Source organism: Ovis aries, chromosome 5 (assembly GCF_016772045.2).
Source record: "Ovis aries strain OAR_USU_Benz2616 breed Rambouillet chromosome 5, ARS-UI_Ramb_v3.0, whole genome shotgun sequence".
NCBI classification, from domain to species: Eukaryota; Metazoa; Chordata; class Mammalia; order Artiodactyla; family Bovidae; genus Ovis; species Ovis aries.
This window is the reverse complement of record NC_056058.1, coordinates 12,960,946-12,981,615: the sequence shown is the minus strand read 5'-3', so window position 1 is coordinate 12,981,615 and position 20,670 is coordinate 12,960,946. Positions and strand designations below refer to the sequence as shown.

At 51.4% G+C, this 20,670-nt stretch overlaps 1 protein-coding gene across 4 annotated transcripts in view; it reads right to left on the bottom strand.

The window, feature by feature from the left end:
- Positions 1–723: 723 nt before the first annotated feature.
- Positions 724–20,670, bottom strand: part of SLC44A2 (solute carrier family 44 member 2) — a 31,249-nt gene continuing 11,302 nt past the window's right edge. The window contains exons 2-23 of one of the 4 annotated variants that reach the window (XM_060415472.1): positions 15,628–15,859; positions 15,120–15,168; positions 11,725–11,798; positions 11,519–11,603; positions 10,889–10,973; positions 10,580–10,690; positions 10,432–10,492; positions 10,221–10,344; positions 10,004–10,087; positions 9,807–9,919; positions 7,195–7,326; positions 7,004–7,103; positions 6,825–6,917; positions 6,564–6,648; positions 5,692–5,954; positions 5,511–5,605; positions 4,843–4,946; positions 4,663–4,736; positions 4,503–4,573; positions 4,248–4,336; positions 2,773–2,857; positions 724–2,310 (exon numbers count right to left, since the gene is read on the bottom strand). In XM_060415472.1, the coding sequence (XP_060271455.1) occupies positions 2,189–2,310; positions 2,773–2,857; positions 4,248–4,336; positions 4,503–4,573; positions 4,663–4,736; positions 4,843–4,946; positions 5,511–5,605; positions 5,692–5,954; positions 6,564–6,648; positions 6,825–6,917; positions 7,004–7,103; positions 7,195–7,326; positions 9,807–9,919; positions 10,004–10,087; positions 10,221–10,344; positions 10,432–10,492; positions 10,580–10,690; positions 10,889–10,973; positions 11,519–11,603; positions 11,725–11,798; positions 15,120–15,168; positions 15,628–15,664 (2,136 nt within the window). In that variant the 5' untranslated portion in view covers positions 15,665–15,859 and the 3' untranslated portion in view covers positions 724–2,188. The remainder of the gene's footprint in view (positions 2,311–2,772; positions 2,858–4,247; positions 4,337–4,502; positions 4,574–4,662; positions 4,737–4,842; positions 4,947–5,510; positions 5,606–5,691; positions 5,955–6,563; positions 6,649–6,824; positions 6,918–7,003; positions 7,104–7,194; positions 7,327–9,806; positions 9,920–10,003; positions 10,088–10,220; positions 10,345–10,431; positions 10,493–10,579; positions 10,691–10,888; positions 10,974–11,518; positions 11,604–11,724; positions 11,799–15,119; positions 15,169–15,627; positions 15,860–20,670) is intronic. The other 3 variants (XM_060415473.1, XM_027969642.2, XM_042249947.1) reach the window with 3 other exon arrangements.

Sequence of the window (20,670 nt, the reverse complement as noted above, 5' to 3'; positions counted from 1 at the left end):
CAAGCAGGTTTAGGAGCTATTTTGGAGGCAGGGTTAACAAGAGATGGCAGTAAGAAAGGAATAAACCCAAAAGATTGAGGTGAACAAGCAAACCTAGAGAGTGTCTGTACAGGATAGAAGCTGAGGGCTTTGAGGCAATGAGACTTAAACTTCTCAGCCCCTTTCCTGCTGGGCGACCTTCAGAGACGTTGCAAACTTCCCTGCCTTAATGAGTGGGGACTGTATGTGTGCAGATAAGGAGTACTCCAAAAATGGTAGCTATTTACAAAAAAAGGCAACGTTGGGGCGAGAAAGAAAATTAACAAGGTGGAGCAGTTGGCCCAGAGGTGACAGTAACAGAGCTGGCACCAGGGGGCAGTAGTGAGCAGGGTGGAGCGGCTTGGCAGGTCTGAAGCCACTTAAACTAGATTGTGGTGCCCAAGTGCTGGGCCCAGGACAAAGCCTGCCTGGGGGCACGTGTCCAGGCAGTGTGCCGAGGAGGTGGGCAGGTCACTGCCGCCTTCTGGAGTCTGGGGATCAGAGCCTAATAAGGGGTATTTGTTCAGGAGAAACCTGAACGGCTGCATGGTAGAATTCAGTTGGAGGCCAGCAGACAGCGGGCTTCCTGCCCTCCCTCCTTCCCCCAGGAGAGAGTCGCCCCAGCTCGGAGGATCTCAGAGTGGCTGAAGCTGGCGTTTCCCCCACCAGCCTCCCACTCTCCCCCACAAACACTCCAGGCCCAGGCACTGTACAATAGGCACTTTATTAGTGGTTGGAATGCAGTTACACATAGGGGTGTGTGGACAGAATGGGGGAGGGGGGCAGGTAGGCACAGGAGACAGAAACCCCAGGTTGGGGCTTCTCCAGATCCCATATCGATATGGGGGGCCTTGAGATATGGCGAAGGGAGAACGGGTACACCAGTTCCCCTGAATTCAACACATTTGGCAAAAGATCCTCAAAGCGAGGAGACTGGGGGTGGGGGGGTGCCCATTTGCCCAAGGCATCTACCCCCATCCCCCCTTTCTTCAAAATCATCCCTTGGGTGGATTCAGTTTCTTATGTCTCTTACAAAGAGAGGTGTGTCAATAAGTGGCAGAGAAAAGGGGAAATTAGGCCCGACTCAGCCAGCCAGCCGGTTTCCATTTTTGCCGCTATTACCAACCTCCTCCCCACCAGCCTACCCCCAGCCTCCCTGCCCCCAAAACCTACCTCCCTCTTCTCCACCCCATCGACACCCCAGCTGCTGCCTCCCTGGCCAGGAGACACCCCTACCTGGGTACACACAGCAACACCCAAGGAGGGGACATAAGCATTCTTTAGCGGCCCCATCTCAGCCGTGAAGACAGAGAAAAAGCTAAGAGACCCTTTAATGCATGTCCAGGTTTAAAAGAAATGCCTGCAGTGGCCAGTAGCCAGTTGTTCAGCCTGGAGAAAGGGTTCTGGCATCCTGGCCAGAGCAGACGCAGGTTACAGTGGCCTTGTTGCAGCCACCGCTGTTGCAGACACAAATACTGTCCTGTCGTAAGAGGGGGCAGGAACCACAGGGCAGCCCACAGAGGCCCCACATGTTGGATAATAAGAAGCCCCACCTGGATTCTCATCCTGGCTGGTGGGGGGTGAAATAGTGAGGGGGGGAGGTGCCCAGAAAACTGCGACTGGCCCTTGGCATAGGGAGGTGATGCCCCAAATCCTGCAGGTTCCCTGGTGGTAACTGGATGATGGGTGGGGCAGGAAGGGGGCGGCAGTGATAGGACTTCAGGTCAGCCCGATGGGCTGAGGGTTCTGACCCAGCTGCCCAGCACACGACACGAAAGTTCCAGGGAGGGTGGGGGCGGGGCCTCTAGGCCTCCGCCTGCCTCTTGTTGGTCTTGTTCAAGATCTTCTTGAGGGTGAGAGACATGAAGTAAGGCCTCTCGGGCGTCCCATCGTTCCTCTCCAAGTCCTCCACTGCGGAGAGAGGCCCCAGAGCAGGCGGCATGAGGGGAGCCCACGGGCGGGGGCACCGGGGGATTGGGGGGGGGTGGTGGATGGGGAGGGGGGTGGGCCACAGAGAAGCCTCAGAGGGTTAAGAAGCAAGAGGCGCTGGGACTGGAGCGAGGTGGGAACGGGGGGCGCACACACACACACGCAAACACACGCTGATCCCCGCTCCCAGGCCCGAAAGCCCCGCATGCACCCGCCCTGATCTACAAGCCAGCCTCCCTCTCTACTCCTCGACTTCCGCCCGCTTCCCCTCCTCCGCACTCCCCTTCAACAGGATGTCTCTCAGCTCGGGCGACATGAAGTAGGGTCGCTCCTGAGAGCCGTCATTTCTTTCCAGGTCCTCACCTGGGCTCCCCCAGGAACCAGCAAGGGGGGAAATGGGGTGGTCAGGAAGGGAGGGGATGAGGGAGGCGGGGCGGGGGGCGGAGTTTCAGGGAAGCCAGCAGGCATGGAGAGGAAGAGAAAAGAGAAAACAAAAAACCAAAAAATAGACGGAGAAACCAGAGTTAGTGGCAGCCACAGATGCCCCCCACAGAGCCAGAAACTCCAAAGCCGAGGGCCCAAGGGACAGTGTTCCAGCTGCAGCCTGACCAAAGGACAAGAGGATGGAGCAGCTCTGAACGCGGGGGGAGAAGCTGGGGGTGGGGTGGGAGGTGGGGCAACCTGGGGCCCTAGGGACAGCCAGGCTCTGGGGAGGCCGCGGGCACCAGGTGGGCAGATGTGTAGCCCCATCGCAGGGAGATGTTCTGCCCAAAGGGGAGAAGCGAGTCAGGGCCCTGCAAGGGTCGGGGGTGAGGGGTTACTCACAGAAACAGAGGAAAAGTGTGTCCACGCACATGCCGTAGACACTGAAGAAGCCATGGGCGATCAGGTAGGAGCCGATGACCACCGTCTGGGCAGAGGACAGACAAGCTCTTTCCACCCTTCTGCCCAGGGCAACCTCTACCCACCACCTCATCCCTTCCAGCTAGCAGCATGCCATTTCCCTGCTGATAAGCCAGCCCCTCATTTAAGGCCTTTGGCTGCATTTTTTAGGGAATGATAGGTTTTGACAGTATTCTTTTTTCTTTTTAATTTTTTTGGCTGCACTACAAGGGGTATGGGATCTTAGTTCCTGAGCAGGGATCGAACTCATGCCCCCTGAATTGGAAGCACAGAGTCTTAACCTCTGGACTGCCAGGGAAGTCCCTAGTGCATGACAGCTGTAATGCCCACATCCCTACTAGACTCTGTCTGTTCCATTTATATCCCCCAGCAACCTGGAAACTCAGAGGGCCTTGGTGACTAAAGTGAACAGATTAAATAACTTGCCCAGAGTCACTCAGAACTAGCAAACAAAGAACGAAAATAAAAATCGAGGTCACTGGGCTCCAAGTGCTGCACTCAGATACTGTACTGCTCTTAGGGGGATGACCTAAACCCCTAGCCACAGCCCCATCCTCTGCCTGCCCAGTCTCCGCCTCCTCATCCCTTCACTCCCTCCACACCAACCACACTCATTTGCTCACTGTTCCTGGCACAGACCTGCCTCAGGTGTTTGTCCCCTCTGCCACAATATTGCCTGCATCTCTTTCAAATCTTAGACATGACATCACTTCCATGGGGAAGCCCTCTAGACTCCCACACCTGCCCACATCCTCCACTGCAAGCTCTAACACTTGGCTCCCTGTAATTCTTCTTCTGGAACGTACAACTTTGCAAGCATACATCTAATTTGCATCATCATGGGCATGTGGAATATGTGGGATCTTACTTCCCTGAGCAGAGATCGAACCCATGCCTCCTGCATTGGCAGCATGGAGTCTTCACTGGACCACCAGAGAGGTGCCTGGCTCCTAAGCTGGTGCCTTTACTCCTAAGCTGTAAGGCCTTTGAAGGGAAGCCCTCCCAGGTCGTGCCTGGAACATAGTTGTGCTAAGTTGCTTCAGTCGTGTCTGACTCTTTTTGTGACCCTATGGACTGTAGCCCACCAGACTCCTCTGTCCATGGGATTCTCCAGGCAAGAAGACTGGAGTGGGTTGCCATGCCCTCTACCAGGGGATCTTCCTGACCCAGGGATTGAAACTGCACCTCCTTTAATTCCTGCACTGCAGGCGGATTCTTTACCACTGAGTCACCAGGGAGGCCCCGGAACATGGTTGGTACTTAATAAACATTTGTGGCCTGAGTTAAACAACCATTCCCCACCTCTGCTTCCATTCACATCTGTCCAGTCAGAGGACGCCAGGCAAGTCCTGACATCTCCTTCTCCCCAACCCCTGCCCACCCCCAAAGGTTCATACCACTATAGGGACCCAGTAATAATGGAGGGGTGGTGCTGTGTCCTGCACGATCCTGATTCGGTGAGTGAAGAAGAAGAAAGCCAGGATCCCTGGAGAGCAGAAGGAAATGGAGATGGTTGAGGGTTCTGGATAAAGGAAATGCCTCCCCCACCACCAAGAAGACCCCAGAGAAGACGGTTATTATAGAAGACATGGGGGCCAATAGCAGCTCACTAATGGCCTCCAACAGTCTCTCTGCAGCCAGACAACACTCACCCACGCTACCGACTATCAGAAGTTTGCCCAACAGGAAGAGGAAGTCGGTGACTTTATCCAGGACAGCCACCCTACAGGGGACAGTAAGAAGCAGACGTGAATGCTGGCTCAGGGCCTGGGGGAGGAGGGAGGTAGCCAAAGAAGGGTGTTTTTCCCTGACCTGATGATGTTTCTCATGAGCAGGAAGAAGGCGTTTCTGGCTGAGGTGCAGAAGTTGGTGCCATAGATGGCAATCTGGAGGGAGGTGGGAGCGATGGGTCAGCCCCACCAGGCCGGGGAATGAGGGCTCCTCCAGCTAGCAGCAGCTGGTGGGTTAGATCTTGGTCCCAGGCCTACTCACCATGATGTAGGCATTTCTGTTGAGGAATTTGATGAATTTCTCTAGACACCAAAAGCAGCATTTGAGACAGCTCATGAGGAACTTTGCAAACTTGTTCTCTGCCGCTGGTAGATGAGAGAGATGCAGAGGTGAGAGGAAACCCCACTCGGCCTGGTAGGAGCCCCTACTTCCTTGCTTCACACACTTGGCAGAGTCCAGTACTCTTAGAGCCCCCTTCTCGAATAGACAAGGAAAGGGAGACTTGATTCAGGACCCTTGGGGTCCTGTCCCGCAAGCTGGTAGGAACCAACAGTGACCCTCAGCCCAGTCCCCCAAGATAGGAGTAAGTGACAACCCACACGCTACCCTGGCCCTGCCTCCCAGGCAAAAGCCAATCCTTGAGATCTCCTTGGCTCCACCCCAAAGTACAACCAATCCCAGCCTGACCGTCTCTTCAGGAACCAATGGTGGCCCCGCCTCTTGTTCCCACCCCTTCAACGGAAAGAACTCCTTTCAATGGGCTCTTCCAGCCATTCCTCATCACAGGAGCGAATCACGAAAGCCCCATAGGCAGCAACCAAACTCGGTCCCAGCAATTTAGCCCCACCTCCCTCCAAGAATCAATCCCAGTCTAGCCCCGTAGCCCCGCCCCCACCATGGGAATCATGTCAACCACCTGTGGGCCATACCTTTCAAGCGCTGATCCAAGTACTCCAGCATCACTCGGATGACCTGCACGACGGCCAGAAGGAGGGAGCCAAAGGCCAGGGAGCCTGTGTGATACCTGTGAGCCGAGGGGGTGGTCAGCGGCCGGGCCAGGCCTCTTCCACTCCATCTCACCCCCAACCCCCAGCCCACCTGGCTCCCCACCTGAGCGCCCGGCCAAAGGCAGAGAAGAGCGGGAAGGCAGGCAAATCATCCGGCTTGTTCATGGCCCAGTAGTAGGAGGCAAACGCCCCGGCTAGTGTGACTTGGCCCAGTGCCAGCACGAAGTTGGCCAGCCAGAAAAACATGAAGACGTTGAAGATCTGCAGGCCCAACAGGGCCCGGTGGTAGGTCGATTCACCACCATAGAAGGCGAACTGGCAGTGGGCTCCAGGACACAGGCGGGATTCATTGGAGGAGGGGAAGGTCTGTGGGAGGGATGCAGAGCCTGGTCATATCTTAGGGCCTTGTGGTTCAGAGTGGGCTCTGGGCATCAGGTCCAGGTCAGGTGGACCATGGAGTGGGACAGGAGTCATGAGGAACTGAGTTAAGTCAAGGAACTGGGAGTTTCCAAGAAGGGCTTGCAAAAGGGGTTCTAAAAGCAGGATCAGAGTTCGTTGTCTCAATGGGCATCAGGAAGACAGGATAAACTATCATGAGGATCAATGGAATGGCCATGTGGACAGATCACAAGTGGCAGAGATCACTATGAAGACCACAGAGGGCAGGTGAGGGGCTTGTGAAAAGCAAGGACAGGGTTTTGGAAGCAAGAACTGGCCACCACTGGGTGAACAGAGGGGTGCAGTAGCAGGAGACGAAGTCAAGGGTGGGGGGAAGGTGAGTGGATCAGCACTTAGGGAGTCGGGGGGAGTGAGGGCCAGGCTGGATCTCTTCCCCCTCATGCTCCCTGCATCTGGCACAGGACGTACAGCAGGCATCAAATGTTTGCTCCACTGGTCCCCAAGTGGAAACAACAGATTTCAGATCATCTGTGGGCTATCAGAGAAACAGCCATCCCTCTATTTGGGGACACTCACCTCGGGGTTGCAGGTTTTCCCAGCAACTGGGCAGCTGGTGTCATTGAAGATCTTATAGACAGCTTCATTGGAAGTGGACAGGAAGCTAGAAGCTTGTTAAGGAATCTAAGTTCAGGACTTAGGGACCACAGGGGCGCACAGAAAAAGAATCCATTCCCACAGCAGGTTCTGGCCTTGCCCCCAGGCTGCGGGTCATCTCCAGGCAAGATGGGCACTTTTAGCCATCCCTGGGGTCAGAGACCAGGATCTGACGGTGGATACATAGCGGTGCTAGCCCAGTAGGCGATGCAAAGGCACAGCAGGAAGAAGGTGACCAGTGGGTACAGCAAGGAGCACATCACGTATCCCACAGCCCTGGAAGGAGCAGAGACACAGACATCAAAGCCCAAGCAGCCCCACGAATGCCCCAGCTGGGGACCCTCTGGCACCCCAGCACCCACCTGCTGGCTTCTTTGATGAGTGCGATGGCAATGAGAATTCTCTTCCGTAGAAAGATGAGCAGCAAGATGATAATAACCTCAATGATGCTCAGAATGATCACTGTGGGGGGCAGAGGGTGAATTCAAGTCTGCCACCTGCCTGGGCTCCCCGCTCCCACCCAGGCCTCACCAAGTGGGGAGCTGGGACTCACTGAAGGCCACCCAGGTCTGCCGCAAGTGCAGGTACACACGGAAGTCTGTCTGGAAGCCAAGGTCCACCAGGGAGACGTCAGAGCCGGCCTCACCACGCAGCCGAGCATATTCCATGTAGCAATGCAGTATTCCTGCACAGGGGAACCACTGTGCTACCACTGACCTCAGCCCAACCACTGCTCCCCCAATGCTGCAAAGCAGGTACAATGATACCCATTTAACAGAAAACAAAAACCAAGGCTGAGAGGGGGCTGCTGTTGCCTCAGGGCCTTTGCACTGGCTGTTCCTGCTGCCTGGTTCAGTCTCTCCCCAGCTGGATCCCCTACATCGTCTAGTCTCTGCCCTAAAGTCACCTTCTCATGCAACCTTCTAGGATCCCTTCCCCACTTTAGAATAATACCCTCTTATACTCCAAATTCTTATCCCCCTTCACTGTTTTGACATCCCAGAGGTTACCTGGTTTGTTTCTTGTCCATCTTGCCCATACCCCCTGGAATATAAACTCCACAAGAGTAAGATTTGTCCCGGTGTATTCATTGCTATAAGCCCAGGACCTAGAAGACTGCCCAGGACATAGTCATTCAATACAAGATGTACGAGTGAGCAGGTATCAGGGTATTGTGTGACCTGAGGCTTTCCTCAGTTGCTTCAGTCGTGTCCGATTCTTTGAGACCCTAGGGACTGGAGCCTGTGAGGCTCCTCTATCCATGGGATTCTCCAGGCAAGAATACTGGAGTAGGTTGCCATTTCCTCCTCCAACCTGACCCCTCTGCCACCCTGTAATGATGATTCATGGGTGGGGAGGGAGGACATGGGTGCTAACATCTAGTGGGGCAGCATTAGGGATTCTCAGCATTCTCTTTAGCTCTCTGTAGAAGAAAATTATAAAGTACGGATAACGTACAAAAAGCTAGTCACCAGAGATTTCCCTAGTAGTCCAATAGTTAAGACTCCCAAGCTCCCAATACAGGGGCATCAGGCTCAGTTCCTGGTCAGGAAACTAGATCCCACATGCCACAAGTAAGAGTTCACATGTCACAACTAAAACATCCCTTGTGCCACAACTAAGACCCAGCACAGCCAAGGGGAGTAGCAAGATGGTAATGGTGGTGATTTAGTTGCTAAGTCATGTCCAACTCTTGCAACCTCATGGATTGTAACCCACCAGGCTCCTCCATCCATGGGATTTCCCAGACAAGAATGCTGGAATGGGTAGCCATTTCCTTCTCCAGGGGATCTTTCCAACCCAGGCATCAAACTCAAGTCTCCTGCATTGCAGGTGGATTCATTACCGTGGAGTCACCGAGTAACAAAGGCAACAAAACTATTTAAAAAACAAAGACAAAAAGCTAACCACCTGAACTGCCAGCACCTAGCTAGAAACCACTATTAACATGAATATTTTGGGAATTCCCTGGCAGCCCAGTGGTTAGGACTTTGAGCTTCCACTTCAGGGGGCATGGGTTTGATCTCTGGTTGGAGAACTAAGATCCTACATGCTGCACAGTGTGGGCAAAAAAAAAAAAAAAAACACATGAATATTTTAATATCTGTGTCCTCAGTTTAGGTTGCATATCTGGCAAAGTTTAAATGAATAAACAGAACATGAAGCACTGTGTTCAGAGTCACAGGGCCCTTCCCCATCTCATTCATAGCCTATCTTCTTCTCATCAAATCTCTAAACTAGTAAATACTAATTATTCCCATTTTATGGAGGAGGACACTGAGGCATGGGGAGGTTGAGTCACTTGCCCAAGGTCATAGAGCAAGGAACTGGAAGAGGCTGTATTCAGACCCTGGGCTCTCTGATGCCAGAGCACGTGGCCTTAACCACTGTGCTAGATGGCCTTCTTGACGATGACTTTGCTGTCAACAAAATACAGATCCAGCCCTGTTTAGGAACATTATGATCTAACCCATCGCACATAAACGAGCATGGAAGTTGTTTCCAAGTGTCTGCTCTCATAAATGATGTTGAGATGAACATCTTCACAAATATTCCCAGTGAAAGACATAGACAATGTCTGATGGCTCAGAATTTTTTTTTTTTGGTCATACCTTACAGCCTTCAGAATCTTAGTTCTGTGATCAGGGATCAAACCCAGGGCCCAGCAGTGAAAGCGCAAGTCCTAGCCACTGGACTACCAGGGAATTTCCTCAAAAGAAGATTCTGGGTTGTTTTGGCTGTGGGATATGTGGGATCTTGGGCTTCCCAAGTGGCATTAGTGGTAAAGAACCCGCCTGCCGATGCAGGAGACCTAAGAGACACGGATTCGATCCTTGGGTTGGGAAGATCCCTTGAAGGAGGGCACAGCAACCCACTCTAGTATTCTTGCCTGGAGAATCCCATGGACAGAGGAGCCTGGCGGGCTATGGTCCATAGGGTCACAAAGAGTCAGACACGACAGAAGCAACTTAGCACTGCATGTGCAATCTTAGTTCCCTGACCAGGGATTGAACCCACGCCCCCTGCATTGGATGCATGAAGTCTTAACCACTGGACCACCAAGGAAGTCCCAAGAGAAGATTCTTGATGGGCAATGACAGCTCCAAGGGCACAGGCACTTTGCAGACAGTGGGGAGGGGAGGACACAGGGAGGGAGAGACTTACCGTAGCCTAGGACCAGGATCACCATGACGATCATCACCCAGACCATAATGCCAGCCAAGAATCGGAGCAGGATGATGAACAGGAGGCTCAGCACCATGGCGATAATCAGGCCTCTGAGAGATAAAACAGGGATGTAAGTGGATCCTGATCCCCTCACCAATCTCAGATAGGGTAGCTCACCCTCCCTCTCAACTTACATGATAATCCAGTACCAGGAGACTGTGTAATCTTCAAATATCCTCATGGCCAGCTGCCGGGCCTCCAGGACTCCACTGGCCTTCCTGGGGGAGGGCAGACAAGGCTTAGGTAGGATCCCAATCCATGACTGGGCCAGCTCCAGGGGATGCCCTGTTCCCCACCTCACCCCACCCCCCAGGAAAGCACAGTGCTGGTGTGGCGGGTCGAGGTCCTCACTTGGCGCCTTCCACCAGCTCCGTGATGTTTTTCCGAGAGCCATGCCCATCCTCGTAGGTCGTCTCGTTGCCCACCATGAGGACCCCCTTGTGGGCATGGACAGCCGGGAAACATCGCTGGGCAACTATACGGAGTTGGAGATGGGACCAGTCAGGTGGAGCCCCTGAAACCTCCTCAGGCCCCTCCTGAGCTCAAGGGACCCCAGACTCACAGGGTTTGCTGGGAATGAGGACAGCGGGGCAGTCTCCATCTCGAAGGACTTCAGCCACACCCTGCCAAGAGACAGCATGTTGTCGATCCTGCGGGCCAGTACTCTGGACCTGCCTTTGCCCAGGCTCCCTGGGCAGTTATCCACTTACCTTGTTTTTCTGGAAGCCAGGTAAACAGTACTGCTTGTAGTACTCAAAGTCCTCAGATGCATGAGCATTCAGGTAGGTGAGGTAACGGCTGGGACATTTCTCCACACAAATCTTGGGAGGGGCAGGAGGCAGGGGTTGGGTGGGGTCAGAAGAGACACCTGATCCCCTTAGGACAGAGGTCCCACCCTCCTCCCCCTTATTCATCAAGGGGAGAAAGAGGGCTGGGAGAGAAGCTACTGCTAAAGGAGGAAAAAGGACCTGATTGATGTAAGCGGGGGAGAGAAAACAGGAGGAGAGGGGGGAAGTTACCTGGGGGGTGGGACACTGGAATTCCAGCAGGACCAGGGGGCTAGCACACTTCACGATGTTGAAATAAAACAGGAAGGGTTTGTTCCTGGGGTTGGGGAAGGGAGACGGAAACTGTCAAGACTTCTCCGTCGGCCTATATAGAATTTCTTAATGAAAATAGAAATAACAACCATAATAACCACAGCAGCAGCTTCATGCCAGGTGCCGTTTAAGCACTGGACATGTCCTGGCTCATCTAACCATCAGAAGAGTCCCACAAGAGTGGGAACATCAGGATCCCCATTTCGGAGATGAGGCCCAGAGAGGCCGAGACACTTGCTGTAGGTCACACAGCCAGGGAGCGGCACAGCTCATTTTGAACTTGCCCATTTGCCTCACCTGACATCAGATCTAGGGCTGTCTCTTCTCTGTCTCTCCCCTAATATTTGGGCCGCCAGAGGACAAGACTTTGAATGTCTCACTGAGAGCCCTGTCCCCAAGGCCTCGAACAGAGGCTGGGGATGGTGGGAGTTTTATAAATACTTGCTGACTGGACTGGTGGATGGATGGAGGTGAGGGAAGCCTAGAACCTTCTCCCCAGTACTGAGGAAGTCTCTCCAGACCCAGGAGGCCCCAAGGAGCCACACTCACTCATTTTTCGTGCCCTTCTGCCCGCAGAATTGGCCTCGGCTGTCAGTGGGGTAGATCACCTTTCGAGGGTCTCCATGGGTCCAAGCTGTGGAGGGATCCAGGAATGTTGAGGTGATGGGACTCCACCACCAGCTCCCTGTCTGCCCCAGAGGCTGTGGGCTGCCCGCAGACCCAGGAACTGCCATCCCATCCCCTCCTTCGCTTACCTATGATACCTACAGCTACATAACCCACGATAGCCAGGAAGAGGAAGACACAGCAAATGATATCTGTGCAGCCTCTGTGGAGGAAGAGACCATATCAGCGTGGGAGTACTGGTGCCCTGGATATCATGGACCCAACCTGCCTTGTGCACGCGTCCATGCTCAGTCATCAGTTGTGTCCGACCCTCTGGTACCCCGTGGGCTGTAGCCCACCAGGCTTCTCTGTCCATGGGATTTTTCAGGCAAAAATACTGGAATAGTTTGCCATTTCTTCCTCCATGGGATCTTCCCAACCCAGGGATTGAATCTGAGTCTCCTGCACTGGCAGGTGGATTCTTTACCTCTGAGCCACCTGGGAAGCCCTGTCCTGCCTTGTAAATGTACCACTGCTGCTGCTGCTAAGTCGCTTCAGTTGTGTTCAACTCTGTGCGACCCCATAGACGGCAGCCCACCAGGCTCCGCCGTCACTGGGACTCTCCAGGCAAGAACACTGGAGTGGGTTGCCATTTCCTTTTCCATGTGATATTTGGACACATGTTCCTGAGTGGTACCAATGCGGTGAATTTTAACTATTAATGCCTTTCATTGCAGCACTATTGATGATAGCCAAGATATGGAAGCAACCTAAGTGCCCATCCATAGCTGAGTGGATAAAGGTGTGGTATATGTGTATACAATGGAATATTACTTGTGTGTGTATCTCTGTGGGCACGCACTCAGTCACTCAGTCGTGTCCAACACTTGGCGACCCCATGGACTGTAGCCCGCCAGGCTCCTCTGTCCATGGAATTTTCCAGGCAAGAATACTGGAGAGGATTGCCATTCCCTTCTCTAGGGGGTCTTCCCAACCCAGGGACTGAACCCACATCTCCTACATTGTAGGTGGACACTTTCTCTCTTTTTAAAATTGTATCCTTTGTTTTTTATATCTGTTATTTTTGCAGGTGCATTCTTTACTGCTGAGCCACCTGGTAGCCCTGGAACGTCACTCAGCCCTCCATAAAGGGTGAAATCTTGCCATCTGCACAACATGCAACAGACCTGGAGGATATCCTGCTAAGTGAAATAAGGCAGACAGAGAAAAACAAATAATGTATGCTTTCACTTCTATGTAAAATCTACAAAACAAAACAAACGAACAAAAAAACAAACCAGAAACAGACTCACAGATGCAGGGCACAAACTGGCAGTTGTCAAGAGCGGAGGTGGGAGGGGGAACGGACAGAACAGGTAAAGGGGATTAAAAGTTACAAGCTTCTGAAGAGGTACAAACTTCCAACTACAAAATAAACAAGCCATGGGAATGTGATACACACAGGGAATGCGGTCAAAACCATTCTAATAACACTGTATGGTAATGGATGGTAACTGGTCTTATTGCAGTGACCATTTCACAACATATAAAAAATCCTGAATTACTAGAGAGTCCACCTGAAACTAATATAATATTGTCTATTAATTATAACTCAATTTTAAAAAGCAAAAAATAAAACATAATTTTAATACCTAATGCTACACTATCCTCAATGCAGGCTGCAGCATTGTTTAGCTCTCTTTTGATTACGTGCCCATTTCACTACATCCTTACCAGCATTATGGATTAATGTTTTTTAAAATTTAAGCTATTTTGTGGGGACCATTTTGCAATGTACAGAAATACTGAATCACTATGTTATGTACCCAGAATTAATTAAGTGATGTAGGTCAGTTATACTTCCAAAACAAAGAAACTAATTCATAGAAAGAGAGATCAGACATGTGGTTACCAGAGGTAGGGTTTGGGAAGTGGAAGAGGGCATTGGATGAAGGTATTCAAAAGGTACAAGCTTCCATTTGTAAGATAAATAAGTACTAGTGATATAATGTACAACACGGTAAATATAATGTTGCATGATAAATTATGAAAATTGTTAAGAGAGTAGACCTTAAACTATTTTTTAATATCATAAGGTTAAATATGAATATGATAAAATGTAAACCATACAGGGATTTACTTAAGTAAGAACTACCTCCCACATAATCCTCCTCTCCGTGAGAAACCTCTGTTAACGATTTCTTATGAGTTTTTAATTTACTGGTACAAATGTTTTCCAAAAAAAAGTTTTTTGGTTAACCCAGGTATGATTATGATACACCCACAGTTTGTGTCTTGCTTTTTCACTATTATATTGAGAGGGATCCATGTGAGGACTCAGAAGGGCTCTTGTACATTTTGGTTGTGGTGGTTTAGTCGTGTCTGACTCTTGCGACCCCATGGACGGTAGCCCGCCAGGCTCCTCTGTCCATGGGATTCTCCAGGCAAGTGGGTTGCCATTTCCTTTTCCAGGCTTGTACATTTTAGCAGCTGTGTAATAAGATGCACTGTAATGTATCTAACTAGTTCCCAGACATGCAACTCAGATTGTTGGTTTTCGCCCATCTAGGCAAGGTTTGTGGAGAAGGAAATGGCAACTTACTCCAGGATTCTTACCTGGAGAATCCCATGGACAGAAGAGCCTGGTGAGACCCAGTCCACAGGATCACAAAAAGTCGGACACTACTGAGAGACTAACACACACAGCTAAGGTTTGGGCTTCCCTGGTAGCTCAGCTGGTACAGAATCTGCCTGCAATTCAGAAGACCTGGGTTTGATCCCCGGGTTCTAAAGATCCCCTGGAAGAAGGCATGGCAACCCACGCCAGTCTTCTGGCCTGGAGAATAGCCATGGATAAGAGAAGCCTGGCAGGCTACACTCCATGGGGTGGAAAAGAGTCAGACACGACTGAGCGACTAAGCACAGCACAGCACAGGCAAGGTTTACTGAGAGAAATTTTTTCACATAATTTTAATTTCTGGAACGAAGAGCTGTACATTTTTTTTAATGTCATATTTCCTAATTCCCTCCAAAAAAGACTGTATCAATTAGTTTCAGAGCAAAATATGTATCAATTTTTTTAATTGAAGTAACATTGTTTTATAACATTATGTAATTTTCATGTGTACAATATTATATTCCTACTTGTGTATACCCTAGTGTGTCTTTTTTTTTTTTTTTAAGTGTGTCTATTTTTAACTTCTGCTAACCTGCGAGGGGGAAACTCTATTTGTTCCTGTTTTACATTACATTCATTTACTTTCCAGTGAGTTTGAACATTTCTCCATAACCCCACTGTCTATAGTATTTCTGGTTCTGTTAAATGGTCTGTTCCAGTCTTTTGCCTGAATTGAAAAAAATGCATTTGTAAAGACTATAGATGAAGAAAATTCCTTTATCATTCTGTTACCACTCTTTTATCTCTAAGTTGCAAATATGTATCACCAGTTTGTTGGAGAACAGATGTGGGTGCGGGTGTAAAGAAACAGGGGTGGAAGCAATGTTAGCTGACACTCCGCCCCTCCCAGGAACCCAGACCCCTTACCTGTTGTAAATGGGTCCTTTGAAGGCGGGGTCATACTTCTGCGGTGTTCCTGAAAATCAGAAAGATTGAACCGGGTGGTCCAAAATGAACCTGGCAGACCACCCTTCCCCAAGATGTTCCCAGGGATGCCTCTAGCCACAGAGGAGTAAGATTCAGAGATAACTGGATTTTCCGTGAACTGCCCGATTTATCACCTGGCTACCACTCACTGGAAGGACTGGGATTGGGGCTAAAAAAGGGGCTGCCCGGGAGTCCGGTGGAAGGGGGAGGACCCAAAAACGGGATCTGGAGAAGCAGGCTACGAGCCCAGACCTCTGGGATGCGGGAGTTTTGGAGGGACCTCCGGGTGGGCCTAGGGGCTGAGGGGTGCTGGCAGGTGATGCGGAGGCGAGGCAGGTACAGGCTGAGATCTGCCGTTCCGCGCTCCCCTCAACCCCCCTACCCCGGGTCCTCCGGCTGCTCCCTCCAAGTTGCCAGGCCCGCGTGCGCGGAGGGGGGCGCTGCCTACCGTGCTTCCCGTAATAAAGCTGCTGCTCCTTCCCCATCCCTGCGGGCGCCCGGCCCGACGGCGCCTGCCTGCTCCCGCTGCCGCTCCCCCTCTGGCCTCCGGTCCGGACGCGCGGGCGCCCCCAGAGGTGGAACCGAGGGACCGACTGGCGGCAGCTCCTCCCAGCAAAGAGCCAGGCGGGACGGCCCAAACCGGTCAGACCGGCCCTAGCGGAGCGGCTGCCTCGGACCTACTGGACCCAGAAACGGAGGGAGGAAGGGAGAGAGGGAGGAGAGAGCAGGGCGGGGCGGCAGCTGCTCCCGCCACTCACCCGCCGCCCAATTTAGCCCTCTCCGCCTCCCCCCCCCCCCCCCCCCCGCCAAACCCAGGGAACTCTGGCTTTACCCAATGGCCTGGGCTAGCCTCCCCCGCGCCCCGCAACGAGGCGACACAGCCCTAAAACATCTCTCAACCCTGGAAGGGACCTAATAATTGTCCCATTCTGCAGATATGGAAACTGAGGCATCAGTGTCTGGCCAGGCACCCCAAAACAGGCAGATGGCTGAACCCAAACAACCAATTATTCAGCCCATTTGGGCTGAATGCTCTCCAACCTGTGGGTGCATTTTTTAAAGAGTAAGTGCCAACAGTTAAATATTGAGACAGTCCATATAAAAATCCACACCCGTGTCTCCTGAGAATTCCCAAATTAGAAATGACAGTCCCTTCCCCTACCCCATGCCACATCCCTGTCTGGCACTGCTCCCCACTGGTTCCTTTGTGGCCCCCAAGGCTACACATCTCAGCTTACCATCCCTGCACCCTCTTACAGCTGATAATCCTGAAGCCTTTGCTTTGAAGAACATGCATTTATTGAGCACCTCCTGGGTACAGTGGCATTTGTGAAACCCAGTCTTGGGGAGCTGACATCTACAGGGTAAGCCTGGACTCAAATGATCCTGCCCCATCTGAGCCAGAGGATCCTCAGGTCAGTGCCTGTATTCTCTGAGCCTCAGCTTCCTCATCTGTGAAACAGGACTAAAGTGTAAAACCAAAACCAGCCATAGTGGGGACTTCCCTGGTGGTCCAGATGTTAAGAATCTGCCTTGCAATGCAAGGGACATGGGTTTGATCCCTGGTCAGAGAACTAAGATCCCACATGCCTCGGGGCGACTAAGCCCACTGGCTGCAACTACTGAACCCTTGAGCCATAGCTAGAGAATCTGTGTGCCTCAATGAAAGATCCTGAGTGCTGAAACTAAAACCCTATACAGCGAAATAAATAAAACAAAAACCAGCCAAAGACCAGGCATGGGATGGATACCAAGTATACAGTTGGCATAGATGTACTGTATTGCCAGTATAGGGGTATTCAACTGATGTGGAGGTATACAGTAGGTATGGGGTACTGGTGGTATGGGGTATATAGCCCATCAAGAGCTATACAACTGGGGGGGCATAGGGACAGCAAGGAGTTGTAAAGCTGGTAGGGTACACCCCCCTGCCCCAGCTATCCACCCCCACGTCAGCAGTATGCTCCTTTGATCATGCTCCTGTTCAAACTGCTTCTCCCAACAGCCCTTAGACTAGTTGCATACATCACACCACATTCAACTCTACGGGTGACATGGCCTGATACAATTGGTATGGGAGTGTAGGCAATAGGAAGAGATATCCAGGGTGGGGCACACAGTCAGCACAGGATTATCAATGTGGTCATATACAGTTGGTGTTCAATAATTGTTGCTGCTCCAAGTCAGGTAACCCCTGGTGGGAGTCTGGTCACCAGCTCAGCTTGTCCCTAGAGAAACAAAACATCACCTCCTGGAACTCCCAGGTGGCTCAGAGGTAAAGAATCCCCCTGCCAATGAGAGAGATGCAGGTTGGATTCCCGGTCTGGGAAGATCACCCCTCAAAGCAACTAAGCCGAGCGCCACAACTTCTGAGCCTGTTGTCCAGAGCCCAGGAGCGGCAACTACTGAAGCCCCAACTACCGTGCACCCTAGAGCCCGTGCTCTGGAACAAGAGAAGTCACCACAATGAGAAGCCCGCACAATGCAACTGGAGTAGCCCCCGCCTGTCACAACTAGAGAAAACCTGCACAGCAATAAAGACCCCACAGAGCCAAAAATAAACACACAATGAAAAAAAAAGAAAGAAATGTCACCTCCTCCCCAGTGGCTTCTAGCTGTCAAGGCCCCACTTGCCCCCTGGCCCACAACCTTCAGCAAACAGGCGAGGCCCAAGGCTCCAAGCCATGCCCTTGGGTGACCAGGCCTCTCAAAGGAGCCTTGTGGTTCCTGTGGTCCCTGCCAACTCAAAGGCAAACTGGTCCCACCCTGCCCAGGGCAAGCAGTGCCCAGGCTGAAGCTTCTTCTCTTTCAGATGTGCTAGGTCCCCTGGGGACACTCCTGCAGACTCCAGCTCCACCCTGATGATGCTCAAATGTGGGTCTCTGGGGAAGGCCTCACCCCTGAGTGGCACGGCCCTGTGGCACGTGCCCCCCTCAGCACCCCACATAGGGGCCTGATGGCACACCTCCCATTCAGCACGGCTATATCAAACCACCATGGTCCCCCAGGCTGCTCTGCCCTCCTGGTGCTCAGGCCAGAAACCTTGCAGTTCTCTTCCAGGATCCAACAGCTTCTCACCCCCTCCTCAGCCCCCGATCTTGTCACGTGGCTGTCATTTCCTGCCTGAAGAGTGCAGGTGTCTCCACCCTGGTGTCTGAGCTCTCACACTTGTACTCCAGTCTGTTTCCCTGGTAGGGCCCAGCGGAGGCAGTGATCACCCGATTCAGGGTATGTCCCTCCTCTGCCCTGAACCCTCTATGGCTCCCACCTCACTCTGAGCCAAAGCCCAAGTCCTCCCCATGGCCCACAAGGCTGTGCCCACTCTGCCCTGTCCCATCCCTGCCCTCAGCCCCTTTCATGCTCCCCTTTCCTTCTCTATTCCGTTCACTAGCCTCCTTGTTATACTGTAGGTTATACTGGTTACAGCTTTCCAGGTGGCTCAGCAGTAAAGAAGCCGCCTACCAATGCAGGAGACACAGGTTCGATTCCTAGGTCAGGAAGATCCCCTGGAGGAGGAAATGGCAAATGGCAATCCACTCCAATATTCTTGCCTGGAAAATCCCATGGACAGAGGAGCCTGGTGGGCTACAGTCCACAGGATCGCAAGTTGGACATGACTGAGTGACTGAGCCTGGAAAACCCTATGGACGCAGGAGCTTGGTAGGCTGCAGTCCATGGGGTCGCTAGGAGTCGGATACAACTGAGCGACTTCACTTTCACTTTTCATTTCGTGCATCGGGGAAGGAAATGGCAACCCACTCCAATGTTCTTGCCTAGAGAATCCCAGGAATGGGGGAGCCTGGTGGGCTGCCGTCTCTGGGGTCACACAGAGTCGGACACGACTGAAGAGACTTAGCAGCAGCAGCAGTAGCAGAGCGACTGAGCATGATACTATACTATACTCTATTATACTATACACTGTTGTTTTAAAACTTTTTCACTTTTATCAGTGGTTGTGACTATGAGGGATTCATAAAATGTCACAAAACTCTATTTGCTATTGAACTGTCTACTTCTAAATAGGAGACAGACACTGGTACAGCAATTGCTTTTATGTGGAAAGTTAAATTTTTTTGAGAAAAGACTGACACACACACACACATATATATATATGTTCCTTTTTTGAATTTCAACCCCCCAAATATTCCAGCAAAACAACAATAACAACAACAACAAAAAAACCAAGGGAAGTTGGGCTGGGTATCTGCTGCCGAGGATGGTGGAGTTGCCACCATGAGCCCTCGTCCCCCTGGTTATATTGTAAACACACCAGGTACGGTTCTTACATCAGGACCTTTGCACGGGCTGTTCCTTTTCCCTAGAGATCTCTTCCCTGAGAAAGCCACTTGGCTCCACATTTCTTTTTTTATATTTACTTACTTGGCTGTGCCAGGTCTTGGTTGAGGCATGTGAACTCTTAGTTGCAGCATGTGGGATCTAGTTCCCTGAGCAGGGATCAAACCCAGGATCCCCGCATTGGGAGTGTGGAGTCTTAGCCACTGGACCACAGGGAAAGTCCTGCTCCACCTCTTTCAACCTCAAACGTCACCTCCTTAGGCTTTCTCTGATGATCCTATCTAAAACAGCACCCTTTCCCCCGCTCCTGTTACCCTATTTTATTTTGTGTCTTGCCACCTGCCACATCACTTATTTACACACTGACAGTTCACTGTCTCTCCCCACATCTGCTGGCTGCACAAGGGCAAGGATTTCTGTTTTCTTCATAACACTGTCCCCAGCACTCAGCATTGCACCTGACACAGAACGGGCACTTAGTCAGAATTTGTTCAATGAACAACCACAATATATTATTCACTTATATATAGCTAAGACTGAAAATAAAAAATGCAGCTTAGAGTTCTCCAGATGCATGTATTTTTTTAAATTAATTTGCATTAATTTTACACATAGAAGAACTCAATTCATGAAATATCCAGTGGGCAGGGAAAGGATGAATCAGTCAGTTGCCTTGACTATGCGTTAGGGAGAAAATAGTTAATTCCACTCCCATCACACTGCAAAACAAATTCCACACAGATTAATCATGCATACAAATATATAAAACTCAAAACTTCAGCAAGTATGATGGGAAGATGAAAGAGCATATTTCTACCGTCTAAAAGCAGGTGAAACTGGTAAGGTGGGTGGGGGAGAGAGAAAGGAGCACTGGAATTTTCTCATGTCAGCCAAATGGCAGCCTGATCGGCAGAGGGGAAACAGTCAGATAAGAACAGCTGGTGCTGGGACTTCCCTGGCAGTCCAGTGGCTAAGATTGCATACTTCCACTGCAGGGGGTACAGGTTCAATTCCTGGTCAGGGAACTAAGATCCCACAAGCCACCTGGTGCAGCCAAAAAATATATACGTATATAGGACTTCCCTGGTGGTCCAGTGGTTAAGAATCTGCTTTGCAATGCAAAGGACATGGGTTCCATCCCTGGTCAGGGAACTAAGATCCCACATGCTGTGCAGCAACTAAGTCTGAGAGCCAC